Genomic DNA, 12,143 nt, shown 5'->3' with positions numbered 1-12,143 from the left:
ACAATCTGGTATCCATATAACAGTGCAAATAAAAACTAGAATTGGTGATGTTGTTGTTGTTGTTGTTAAGTGCCGTCGAGTCGGTTCCGACCCATAGCGACCCTGTACAGGGTTTCCGAGGGTGTAAATCTTTACGTGAGTAGAAAGCCTCATCTTTCTCCCGCGGAGCAGCTGGTAGTTTCGAACCGCTGACCTTAAGGTTCGCAGCCTGGATAGAAAACAGGCATAAAGCGGAGTTTATAGGATGATGTGAGGGTAGGAGGGGTTGGCTGTATGTATATTATCTTGTCTCACCATAGGCGGTTATGTAACATAATACCTGGATATTATTAAAGAAACTAATACTTTATATCACTATTAAAGTTTTGGAGTCCTGGTGTGGCGCTACAGAATAATGCACTGGATCGCAAGGTCATTTTGAACCTCAGGGTTGGTGCTTTAAACCCATCAGCCGCTCCTCAGAAATCCTGTAATGTGTTGCTATGAGTCAGAACCAACTGAACAACTTAACAATAGTAACATTAAAGTTTTGTGTTGATTGTGGTGATTACTTGCCATCAAGTCAGCTCCCAATTTGTGACAAGCCCATGTACAATTGTGGATCAGACCCTTGTGACCCATAGAGCGCTCACTGGCTGGTTTTTGGAAATAGGTCAGCTGACCTTTCTCCCTAATCTGTCTTAGTTTGGAAGCTTCACTAAAATCTGTTGGTGGCAGCGTATGAGTTCCCCAGACTAGGAATCGAACCCAGGTACCCCTACATGGAGTCCTGGTGTGTCACTGTAGGACTCCTAAAGTGCTGGACCTAAAGGTCGATTTGAACCACAAGGCTTGTGGTTCAAACTCACCAGCCACTCTTTGGAAACCCTATACGAGGTCACTATGAATCAGAACCCACTCAATGGCACTCAACAACAACAACAACAACCCTACAATGAAAGGGGGTGATCTTACTGGTGCCAGGTACCATGCATTGTTGTCGTTGTTAAGTGCCATCGAGTCGATTCCAACTCATAGCAACTCTGTATAGGGTTTCTGAGGACCACTGACTTTGTAGTTCAAACTGACCTTGCAGTCCAGCGCAACAACCCCCAGCGCCACACCAGGACTCCAGGTGTCTTGCATAAAAGGGAGAATTTTACTACTGCAGCACTAATGCCTTATGTTAAAAATTTTGTCTAGGTTAAATAATTATATGGCTCTATGACTGGGAAAGGACAAATCAACATAGTATTCCTCTCAAAATAAAGTGCCAGTGTGTCCCTGCTCCTCCACTCTTCTTCACTGCTTCCTCCTTTTCCACACTAGTATAGATACTGGTTTGTGTGGTGCCACTCTAGGCTATATGGCTAACCCTGATTTCTTCTTACTAGCTAACATTTTATAATTTACGGAACACTTCATCATCATTGCTAGATTTTTAATATGGTTGTTAAGTGCCTTCAAGTTGGTTCTGACTCAGAACGATCCTGTATAGTGTTTCTGAGGAGTGGCTGGTGGGTTTAAACCACTGACCTTGCCGTTCTAACCGACCTTGCAGTCTAGTGCATTATCCTACAGCACCACACGAGCACTCCAGATTTTTAATAGTGCATTGTAATTTTTCAAGTGATCGGAATCAAGCCATAACATTTCTAAATCTAATTAAATTTTTTGGCCTAGTTTTTAAAACATTGGGGAAATAAACTTGTTCTGGTTTATTTTCAACTGAAAATTTTTAAATTATGAAATAATTGCTGAATACATTTAACGCCAAGTCCTGATTACAGTGTGTTTGTTTGTGTGTGTTTTGTTTTTTAGCAAACAAATTTACTTTCCAACAGTTTAGGAGGCTAGAAGTCTGCAATTGGGGGTTGGCTTCTTATTGTACTTCATGTGGCATGGCTTCTATCTACTCTATCTCTGTTTCCTTCTCCAATCACTTAATCTTGCTCTTTGGATCTCAAAAGGTGATTGTCCTAAGATACGAGCTACACTAAGACTTCTCAGTGATGTAGCAAAAACTCATTCTCAAATGGGATTATAACCATTATATGGGTTAGGATTTACAGCATATATTTTGGGAAAGGAACACACTTCAATCCATAGCATCCTCTCACTAATGGTGTCTGACAGTTTCTTTCTTTCTTTTTTTTTTAAGTGCTTTTGGAGCAAACTTTTTTTTTTGGATTTTTCTCCTTTTCCTTTAATTACTACTTCATTCTCAAAAAAGTTCTTGATATAGGTTCACAAATACTAATTAGCACAGTATTGTAGCTAAAACACCAGAAAACTGGATAAAATTAGCAACTACAAAAACACCATAGCAACAAAAACAACAATGCGTGCTTGTGTGCAAATGAAGTCATGTATCAGAGCACATTATTGGTTTCTTTGAACTCTTTTTTTTTTCTTAAATGTTTTATTGTGAATTATGTGATAGTTTACATGGGAGAACATTAGTTTTACATTCATTCTATCGTATATCGTCTCATTGCCATGGTTACAATTCCCTCCATGCATCATCAACCAACCAAAGGGTATACCCTGCAATCCTTCCCCGTACCCTCCAGGTCTTCAGCACACAGTCGCTCTCCCTCTCTGGATCTAAAGTCTCCAGCTGCTCCATCACTCCACGTCATCATCTCTGGCTCCATTTCAGGCATCACTTCTTCTCTGGGTAGGGTCCCGCTCTCCGCTCTTCTCCCTTGATGGTCCTAGGGACCTCTGCTCCTAGACTGAAAAGTTAATCACTCCCCTCCTTGCTATAAAACGTCTGCCTTTATATTTCCAACCCTCACAATCAGTCCTGATAACAGTTATTCACTATTGTATCATAAGAGACCCATCTGCATTTTATTGCATCAGCCCCACCTAAACAGATTGAATACTACTCACTGGAGATTCTACCTTCCTCCAGGCCCTCTGGATCTAGGTTCTCTCTTGAAAGCTTGTAAGCCAGTCACTTCTTGCCTTTGTAGCCTCCCGTCCCACATTTTGGGTAGCCAATGTCCAAGTTGCCCATCCCTGTCTACTCTGTGTGTGGAGGGGGTGGGAATGATTCTTGCTGTAAGGACTTGTTCCCTCTTTTGAACTACTGCTTCCATAGGTGTAGGTCAAGTTCATCAAATTGTATGAGAATACTTTTTTTTTCCTCTTCTATTTACTTCTGGATGAGCTCTGATTATCCAGTCACTGAAGCCAGGATAAGTGAGTATTATCTGCAGGTGTGGGTGTTCTTATGCATATGCCCTCTCTTCTTATCAGCTGGATGCTTCACTCTCCACTCTAGTCCTCTGTGGCTATGTCACTGACTCTGGGCCCAAGAGTCCCCAGGTCTTGCCACACTGCTGGTCAACCAGGTCTTCACCTGGGTTCACAGAAGTCTATTGAACGTTGTAGGGCTTAGCTCACCACTTCATTGCTGTTTTTCCCTCACTTCCCCTTATCAATGTCCAGCATGGTCACCAATCAGAGCGTGTACTCCCAATGAGTCTTAGTCTTGGAAGGGAGTTTGCACTGAGGGGAGCCGACCACTTGCCTTGATGTTTCCTGGGCAAGAAAGTTGCTTGTTCTTGTAGTAATAGTTGGTCTGCCCATGTTATTTTATATTTTTCCTGTAGGTCTTTCTTTCAAGAAGTATCTTCTGTTCTTGGAGCAAACATTTTATGGTCAATTTTGTTTTGTTTTGCTGGTGTAGTGGGAGTATACTTGTATTGTTTTGTTTTGCCTGTTTTCATTACATTACATACAAACAGAAAAATGCATTACACTAAATGTGCAGTGTTGACTAGATAACTCTGAGTATAAGAATCAGCACAAAACTGATTGCCACGAGGTTGAGGTCAAATGCATCCCAACTTCTTCATTACACAGGAAGAAAGTTCGATTTTGGTGGTCTACTTTGAAAAATCAACCATTAAAAATCCTATAAAACGTATATAGCCAGCATTTCTCTCAATGGAGATAAACTGAAAACATTCCCCTTGTGAACAGGAACCAGACAAGGATGCCCTTTATCACCACTCCGACTTAATATTGTGCTGGAAGTCTTAGCAAAAACTATAAGGTATAGAAGGGACGTTAATGACATCCTATTTGGCAAAGAGGTAAAACTCTCTCTGCAGATGATATGATTGTATACACAGACAATTCCAAAGACTCAGCAAGATAGTTATTGGAACTCATTGAAAGATTTGGCAAAATGGCATATAAAAATCAGTTTGATTATTTTAACTAATAAAGATTGTTGCTGTTGTTGTTAAGTGCTGTTGAGTTGGTTCTGACTAATAGCAACCTTGTAAAGGGTTTCTGAGGAGTGATTGGTGAGTTTGAACCACCAACCTTGCAGTTCAGCGCATTATCCTGCAGTACATGGAAAACAATACCATTTATAATTTGTTGTTGTTGTTGTTGTTGTTGTTATGTGCTGTCGAGTCGGTTCCGACCCATAGCGACCCTGCACAGGGTTTCCGAGAGTGAATAGTCACCCAAAAAACATGAACTACTTAGGAATACATCAAACCAGAGAAACAAAATACCTATACAAAGAGAACAACAAACCACTACTATAAGAAACCAAAAGACTTATCAAAATGGAAGGATATACCATGCTCATGGATAGGAAGACTTAACATTGTGAAAATGTCAATGCACTACCCACAGCAATCTATAGATATTACACAATCCCAATTTACATTCCCACATCATTCATTGAAGAAATAGAAAAACTAATCACTAACTGTATGGAAAGGAAAGAGACCCTGGATAAACAAAGCATGACTAAAGAACAACAAAGTAGGAGGCCTCCACTTCTTGATCTCAAAAGTGGCCACATAGCTACAATGATCAAACCAGCCTGGTACTGGTACAATGAAAGGCCCGTAGATCAATGGAGCAGAATTGACAATTCAGAAGTAAATCTTTCTACCTACGATTACCCAATCATTGACAAAGGTCCAAAACACATTAAATGTAGAAGAGATTGCTTCTTCAATAAATGATGCTGGCAAATCTGGAAATCAATTTGCAAAAGAATGAAACAAGACCCATATCTCACACCATATGCAAAATCAAACCCAACATGGATTAAAGGCCTACATATAAAACCTAGAACTATAAAGTTCATCAATGAAAACAGAGAGACAAATTTAGGGGCTCTGATCCATGGCATCAATACAGTATCAAACATAACTGAAAGCATACAAAAAGCAGAAAACAAAATAGATGTGTGGGACTTCCTAAAATGTAGACACTTACGCACGCCAAAATATTTCACTAAAATAGTAAATAGAAAACCCACAGATTGATAAAAAACTTTGGCAATGACATACCAGAGAATGGGCTAATTTCTAAAATGTGTAGAAAACTTCAACACCTCAACAAGAAGACAAATAGTCCAATTAAAAAATAGCCAGGGGACATTAACAGACACATTACCAAAGAAGATATTCAAGCAGCCAATAAACACGTGAAGAAATTTTTGCAGTTATTAGCCATTTTGTTGTTGTGTTGTTGTGATGTGCCGTCAAGTCGTTTCTGACCCATAGCGACCCTGTATAGGGTTTCTGAAGAGCAGCTGGTGAGCTTGAACGACCGACCTTGCAGTTCAATTGGATTCGCAGTCTGGCACATTAATCCACAGCGCCACAGATACAAATCAAAACAGCAATGAGATATTATCTCACCCCAGAATTAATAGCAAAGTTGAAATAAAAAGAAAACAGCAAATGCTGGTGAGGGTGTGGAGACTGGAACCCTCCAATACTGCTGGTGGGTTTATAAAATGCTGCAACCAATGTTGAAAACAGTATGACACTTCCTCAAAAAGTTGGAAATAGAAATGCCATGTTGTTGTTATTGTGTATTGTTGAGTCCGTTCTGACTCAGTGTTAACTCAGTTTCTGAGAGCAGCTGGTGGGTTTGAACTGCTGACCCTGTGGCTACCAGTCTAGTGTTTATTCTACAGTGTCACACCAGGGCCCAGAAATACCATATGACCCAATAATTCCTGTGCTTGGTCTATATCCTCAAGAAATAAGAACAGTGTCATGAATAGTTACATGCATATCCATGGTTATTGCAGTGCAATTCACAATAGTAAAAAGATGTTAAATGCTGTCGAGTCGATTCCGACCCATAGTGACCCAATATAGGGTTTCCAAGGAGCGACTGGTGAGCTTGAACTGCAGACCTTGCGAGTCAAATGACTTTGCAGTCTGGTGCATTAACCCACAGCGCCACACAAAAGATGGAGATAGCATAAATGCCCTTCAGTAGAAGAATGGATAAACAAACTTTGATACTTAAACACAATGGAATACTATAAAGCACTGAAGAAAAAAAAATCTGCACAACACCTCATAACATGGATATATGTGAGACAGTATGCTGAGTAAAATTAGCCAATCACAAAAGGACAAATACTATATGAGACCACCATTGTAAAAAATCAAAAACAGGTTTTCATGTTAAAAGATGTGATACACTGATAGTTATCAGGGATGGAAGGGAAGGGAGAGTAATTCATTAGTGTTGCAGGATAATTCGCTGGACCGCAAAGTCAATTTGAGCGGCAAGGTCAGTGGTTCAAACCCACCAGCCGCTCATCAAAAACTGTATAGAGGGTCGTCATGAGTCAGAACTGACTCAACGGCATTAACAGCAACAAGGATAGACAGGTATTAACTTGGATAATGGGGAAGACAATATACGAGAGAGGTTGGCAGAAGAAGAATGAAAACAGGCGAAGACATGAGGAAGTGCAAGAGTTAAAGGGAATAGAGATAAATACTGTTCTATGTACAATCCTATGATACAGTGATCTATGGTTACATATAGGAGTCCTGGTGTGGCGCTGTAGGATAAGCAAGCACTGGACTGAAGGCTCAGTTTGAACCACAAGCTTGGCAGTTCAAACTCACCAGCCATTCCTCTGAAACCTATACAGGGTCGCTATGAGTTGGAACCGACTTGACTACACTTAACAACAGCAACATGGACAGATACATAGACTGAGCTGGTATGGGAGAGGAGAGAGTGGTAGTGTATGCACAAATATATGAAGGTTTGACAGAGATTATCTGTACATTGACTTTCTGCTGCAAATTTATCTGTCAAGGTGGTGGTGCCAAACAAAACAAAATAGTCAACGGAGTAAAGTTCTACTCTGAAAACACCCAGGGTTTCCTTGAATTGCAGTTCACTCTAGTTTTGGTTTTACAACTTAGTATGGTCATTAATATTATTTAGTTCACTGGCATGATATTTGTAAGATTCATCTATATTTTGGGGCATAGTTTTAGTTTGTGCTTTTTAATGCTGTATGATGTATGATGTATCAGTAAGTAAGGAGCTCTGGTAGCGTAGTGGTTACGAATCGGGCTGTGAACCTTAAGGTCAGCGGTTCGAAACTACCAGCTGCTCCGTGGGAGAAAGATGAGGCTTTCTACTCCCGTAAAGATTTACACCCTCGGAAACCCTGTACAGGGTCGGTATGGGTCGGAACCAACTCGATGGCACTTAACAACAACAACAACAACATGATGTATCAGTGAAGGAGGAGACCACAACTTATTTACTTAAATTTAAATTTTTCATGTTGAGTTTTAGGTAAAAGTTTACACAGCAAGTTAGTTTCCCATTTAACTATTTTTATACAAACCGTTCATTCTGTGACATTGGTGACAATTTTCACATTATTTCAGCCTTCTTATTATCTTATTCAGTTTGTCTGTTTCTACTGATATAGTTTCCCTTCCCCTCCTTGCCTTTCCGTTCTTGCTTTTGAGTAAATGGTGACCATTTGGTCTCATTACAGTTGAGTGTGTAAGTGACATATTGTTGTTGTTATTGTTAAGTTCCGTTGAGTCGATTCCACCTCATAGAAACCCTGTATAGGGTTTCTGAGGAGCAGCTCGTGAGTTCGAACCACCGACGTTGTGGTTCAAACTGACCTTGTAGTCCAGTGCTTATCCTACAGCTCCACACTAGGACATATTACTAAGGGGTAATAATTGTGTGTAAGTCAATCTATTCTTTAGCTGAAAAAGTGCCCTCTTTGAGTGATTTCTGTTCCAAATTCAAAGAGTATTTTAGGACCATCTTCTCAGGCATTCTTCTAGTTTCTGTTGGTCCAGCATCACGTTTTATGGTACTGTGGTGGTGGGCATGGTGGTGGTTGTTTGCCGTGGAGTTGGTTCTGACTCATAGTGACCCTTACATAGGGTTTCCAAGGCTGTAAATTGTTATGGGAGCAGAAAGCCTCATCTTTCTCCCGTGGAACAGCTGGTAGTTTTGAACTGCTGGCCTTGAGATTAGCAGCCCAATTCGTAACCACTATGCAACCTAACCCCAAAGAAATAAAACTACGTAAAATGTCCACCATTTAATGATACCCATTTATTTAAGTTCTTTTTTATTGTAAATAGTTGTCTCCTTCCATTTTTAATCAAACAAGTATACATTTTTTCTCAATATTGTAGACAACATCTGGGGAAGATGTACGAGACTTCACAAAGGTGCTGAAGAACAAGTTCAGGTCAAAGAAATACTTTGCCAAACACCCCCGGCTTGGCTACCTACCAGTCCAGACAGTTCTTGAAGGTGACAACTTAGAGACGTAAGTATGACTTTGATATTAAATCTTTTGTGAAAGCTTATATCTGTCTTTTGTTTTTTAAATGTTACTGACCCAAGGGAAATAGTTTCGTACCAAAAAAATTGTGTTTTAGCAAAGGCTTTCATTTTCAAAAAGGGAAATTAAAGTTAGAATTAGTCTTCACAACATGACTTTATGTTAGCCATTCTTATTCCTTTTAAAATTATTAAAGCAAATTATGGATTTGTATGCATTTTTAATATTTTATTTCTTTCAAGGTTTCCCTCTTTGGGGCATGTTCAACTATTACTTGTAGTATAGTTATACCTTCCCCGTCCATCCTTTTAATATAAATTCACTAATGCCAGTATTATAAATGCTGAGCTATTTGTTGCATGATTTTATGTCAAAAGCTCATCAAAATTTCATGTTACATTTTTTTTAAGTTTATGTTACATTTTGAATCTGTGTGTTTCCTTGAAGATGAAGACAGCAAGTTTGTATAGCTTTAAATAATTACATGAAGTATATAATTTAAGTTGGAATGAAAGAAAAAATAATTTAAAAAATAAACCAGAAGAAATACAAGTTTTAAAATACAGAAAAATTTTATGCCAGGGTCAAAATAGATACAATTCAAATTTTTTTGTAGCACTCTAAAACATGGTAGCATAAATATGCCTCCCAAGGCAATGTTCTTGTGCTTGAATCTTGGGAAATTTAAGTTTCATTGTTAATCACTACCAGAATACCCTGTCATATTAAGAACAAAGAATTGTAGTTAAAAGATACAAAAAAACAAAGTTACTACCATTGGGTCAATTCCAACTCATAGCGCCAACCCTGTGTAGGGTTTCTGAGGCCATAAATGTTTCTGAACAGAAAGCCTCATCTTTCTCCCATGGAGCAGGCTGGTGACTTTCTACTACCAAGTTTGTGGTGAGCATTCCAGTGTTTACCCTATAGCACCAGCAGGGTTTCTTTATTGTAGTTAAAGAGGGAAAGAGTTTCTCTCAAAGTCTGTACAAGAGAAGTTGTAAAGTGTAAAGTATGGTGTTTTCTGCTTTAGACAGTAGAGAATATTGGAGCAATAAACAGAGTGTGTGTAGGTGCAGTTCTGAAGCCAAGCTTTGTTTAACCTTTAAAGTTTATAGATGACTTTACTTTATGACAGGTAATCAGAAACCAATAATATACTAGTGAATTCTTATTATCAGTCAATATCTCAAAAGATGTTACTATATGGGTGTAGACTGTTTGGTCTGATATTTTTTTTCCGCCCCCAAGAAAAGTTTAGACCTAGGACTTTGCTAAATTTATGTGCAAATGGATTTCTTTCATTTGTAGAGCTGCTAAGTCAACCAAATACAGACACCCTTTATCCCTCTATAGCTTACATCATGTTCTGTTGTTAAGTGCTAGCAAGCTGGTTCCAAAAATGTCAGCATAACTATGCCTACCAAGACCATTTTCCTGTGCCTCCTATGGGGGTTCTGAGGCTTTAAATCTTCACGGGAGCAGAAAGCCTCAAAACATATGCAGATGTATATGTAAATAGATTTATATATAAAACACATTGATTTATATATAAAATACATACAGAAAAAAATCAAATTTTTAAATAAATATGCTTAATATCAAGCTATGTAAGAATAAGAAATATACTTTCCTCATCTTTTTTATTTTTCATATCACTTCTAAGAATGGATTTTATTGAATCTATATCCATTTTAAAAATACCTCAAATCCCTAAGGAAAGGTAGCTTTTGAGTTCTGTCTTTGTTCTGGGTACATTTTTGTCCTCTTTTCTTCAAAGAGTTGTTTAAGGATACATTTTTGTCTTAATGCCTAATAAATAGTACAGCTTTGGTGATAAAGTCAAAAATCTTACTTTTCTTGTTACTGGGCATTATTAAACTTTTGAGAACTAGCTGCCTGTAGCACAGAATTATTACACAGCGATTTAGTTTTGGGGTTTGAACTGTGTGTTGTTGTGCCTTTTTCTCTTTTGGTGACCCATTGCCATTTTGCGTCTCAAATCTCTTCACCCTTTGTGTGAATCATGCCGCTAAATGAGATCTCTGCTCATTTTAGGGTTTTTAAAAATAATTTGCCTTTCAATTGTTGACATCAACCATTGTATTTTGAGTGATTCTGTTGAAGTCAAGATTAATAGAAAAGATATAATTTGTGCTATGCTTTGGGGGTATAATTCTGAAGATGCCTCACCTCATCATGCATGAATTTACTAGCATTTCCAGCGAAAGGAAAATAAGAGAAAGCAAGGAAAGAATATGAAATACCACAAAGATTCTTATTGAAAAAGATTTATGAGATATTGGATACAGTGGGCAAGTTTCCTTCTTTTTTTTAAAATCCTTGAATGAGATCCGTGAACTTGGTATAGTTCATTTTTCTGTTGAGTTCTTTTTAGTACAGAGTCACTTAATCTTCTGGTATAACAGTGTATGTGGGTGGGTAGTAAAGAATTTGATTTTCTTTAGTCTCCTGTTTGTGGGAGGAGAGCATTGGAGAAAAATCAGTCAAGTGGTAAGTGTGTTGAAGTTATTTATGATGTGGATTAGAATTTTCCTTTTCTTCTTTCTCTTTCATCCATGCAAAATGTAATATCTTATCCTCCGTCAGTAATTACAGAAGTGTGCATCGGGGGATAAGTGGGGAGTTATTGCTAAAAGGAGGTAAACAAAACCCACACTAAAGTTTATTCTTTTAATTTTTTAACTATTCATGCACAATTTGAAATTGTAAGTAAATGAGTAGAACTTAAACTGTGTGCTGTTGACAATAAACAAAAGAAACTGGCCAAAGGAGCAGCAAAAGTAATCTGAGAGTTGTGACAGATTGTTGTTGTGACAGATTGTATTTGGCTGATAAGACTGAGTCCTTTCCCTAAAGCTTTAAAGAAGTCAAAGACACAACTTATCCCTGATATTGGTGAAGTTGGAAGATACGAGTTTCATGATTTCCTTAAATACTATAGCAACAGCCAACTCATAATAAATGCAAGGTGGAGGGGAGGGTGCTGGAGTAGGAGAAAGTGACCGCTACATTATGCCTGAAAGATTAACAGAGCCAAGTGGTGAGCTTTTGGTGGAGAAGGAAAAGTTGAAATATCTGGAGGCAAGACAGTTGTGGGCCTGGGAGATACCTGCAAACCTGGATGGAGAGAAAATCAGGAAAGGCCTCCTAAGCAACGCAGAGGCATTTAGAGTTTGTCCTGAGGGTCATGGGAAGCCATAGGAAATGGTCAGATCCAATTTACTCTGCTCTGGAATAAATAGATTCAAGAAGGTAGAAGACTTCAAAAACATGAGGGTCAGTCTGCTGAGAAATTAAGCCACTAAAAGGGTCACAAAGGGTCCTTCAAAGAAAAACTGGGTTCAAGTTCCTATAATATTAAATACATTTAGCAGACTGGCTCTTTGCTTATTAGTGAATCTGGTGTGATTAACCACAATACTCTGTTCCACCTCCACTGGGGAAGGCAAGGATAGAGTACAGTATTAAGTCTAGGCTAGTCTAGATGTCAAAGGAGCTCTGGTAG

At 38.6% G+C, this 12,143-nt stretch overlaps 1 protein-coding gene across 1 annotated transcript in view; it reads left to right on the top strand.

Annotated features, from left to right (window-relative positions):
• The window catches only part of UTRN (utrophin), a 574,637-nt gene that overhangs the window by 530,549 nt on the left and 31,945 nt on the right, over positions 1–12,143 (top strand). The window contains 1 exon segment of the mRNA XM_006834702.1: positions 8,463–8,599. Coding sequence (XP_006834765.1) covers positions 8,463–8,599 — 137 coding nt within the window.

This window comes from Chrysochloris asiatica, unplaced genomic scaffold, assembly GCF_000296735.1.
Source record: "Chrysochloris asiatica unplaced genomic scaffold, ChrAsi1.0 scaffold00013, whole genome shotgun sequence".
NCBI lineage: Eukaryota > Metazoa > Chordata > Mammalia > Afrosoricida > Chrysochloridae > Chrysochloris > Chrysochloris asiatica.
This window is presented reverse-complemented; position numbering and strand designations above follow the sequence as displayed.